The sequence below is a fragment of the Plasmopara halstedii genome (genome assembly GCF_900000015.1).
Source record: "Plasmopara halstedii genome assembly, contig: Scaffold_3060, whole genome shotgun sequence".
NCBI classification, from domain to species: Eukaryota; Oomycota; class Peronosporomycetes; order Peronosporales; family Peronosporaceae; genus Plasmopara; species Plasmopara halstedii.
The window spans coordinates 2,905,503-2,906,859 of record NW_020189964.1 but is presented as its reverse complement, the minus strand read 5'-3'; the positions used below and the strand labels follow the sequence as shown (position 1 = coordinate 2,906,859).

Here is a 1,357-nt window from a genome sequence, read left to right as displayed (position 1 = left end):
TTAGAATCAATGAATTGAAACACTTCTGCCACTTCCTTTTCACTCAATTCCAGTGCATACTCTCGAATCGCCTTTGTAAACTCATCGAGACTTAGTGAGCGATTGCCATTATCGTCAATAATGCGAAATTTTTCTTCCCAATCCTCGAATACCTATTGCGCCGTGCTCATACAACGAGTTTCTCAAGATTACAAGCGACTGCAACACCTTTTTGGATTCACGAAGAAGTGTCGCCGGTAACACGTTGCCATGACTTATTTCACAGTGATTCTTTACAGAAACTCCAGATGCAGGATGGGCCGTGGGCCGAGAGAACCCACCTCATGTTATTAAAGACAAAATGCCATCTGTAAAGTGGGCGCCCCAGCCACTACGTACTTTAACAGAAGCTACACGTGGCCCCCCAACGAACACAGCTTGTACCAATGGGCGGACGTGCTTCACGCTGATTTTCATAAAACTTTGTGTGAGTGAGGCATTCAGCGCTGCTAATTGCGGATCTTGCGTGTTTAAGCATAGAACGCGATCAAAGTCGCCACCTGCTGTGAGTTTATTGGCAGCATATGAAAGCTGCTCAAGGTCAATAACTGTAAAAACCTCGACACGCACAGATTGGGATTGCAACTTGATCAGACAGTTCTGCACTGCTGCGTCAACGATCTCAACGTCACTGCTTGTCTTGACAATAGCTACATCTTTTTCTTTAAGCGATTCAGACACAGTTATTTGAGTCTGCATCGGTGCAGGTCGTGGCTTTATATTTTCTCGAGGTGTCGGAAGCGTGTCATTTAAACGTTTAGGCACCGAGTTGCCACTGATACTCCAATTTGAGCCGTCCCCTGGTGGTGCATGTACGCCGGACGCTTGAGCTCACCCATGTCTGTGCTAGTAATTGTTGACATGCTTGCGCCCTTGTATCTGTTAGAGGAAATGCGAACCCCGCGCTGGTAATTGGATTATAATAGTAGAAATGTCAAGTGGGCGATATTTGTACAGGAAAGCTATCTCGGTATTGAGGCTTGCGTGTCCGCTAGACACTGCAACTTGGTTCGCTGAAACGTGCTCAATGAGCCCTGTGTCAACGACACCGAAGTCACCAAGTCTCGCTGGTACTGACAGCGCACACGAGCAGAGCCCAACTTCGTCTTTCGCACGTGGTGCAATGACGGACAGTGCGTCCGCGGCATCGAGGGATGTAAATCCTATGCTTGACTAGCCCAAGCGTCGCGCTCCGCACGCTATCAGTGACGAGTGGCCTCGTTGAGGATGTGGAGGTGGGCGACTACGAATCTGAGACTCCTTTTCCCGGGTGGGATGACGAGGAAGGCGAGCCGCGCCAGCGACGTGAGACGAGCCC

The 1,357-nt window shown here is 49.3% G+C and overlaps 1 protein-coding gene across 1 annotated transcript in view; it reads right to left on the bottom strand.

The window, feature by feature from the left end:
• PHALS_07088 (EF-hand domain pair) overlaps positions 1-738 on the bottom strand; it is a gene marked incomplete at both ends in the record, with an annotated part of 790 nt that extends 52 nt beyond the window's left edge. Inside the window, 2 exons of the mRNA XM_024720494.1 lie at positions 1-152; positions 379-738. The exon at positions 1-152 is cut by the window's left edge and continues 52 nt beyond it. Of these exons, the coding sequence (XP_024585687.1) occupies positions 1-152; positions 379-738 (512 nt within the window). The remainder of the gene's footprint in view (positions 153-378) is intronic.
• Positions 739-1,357: the final 619 nt, after the last annotated feature.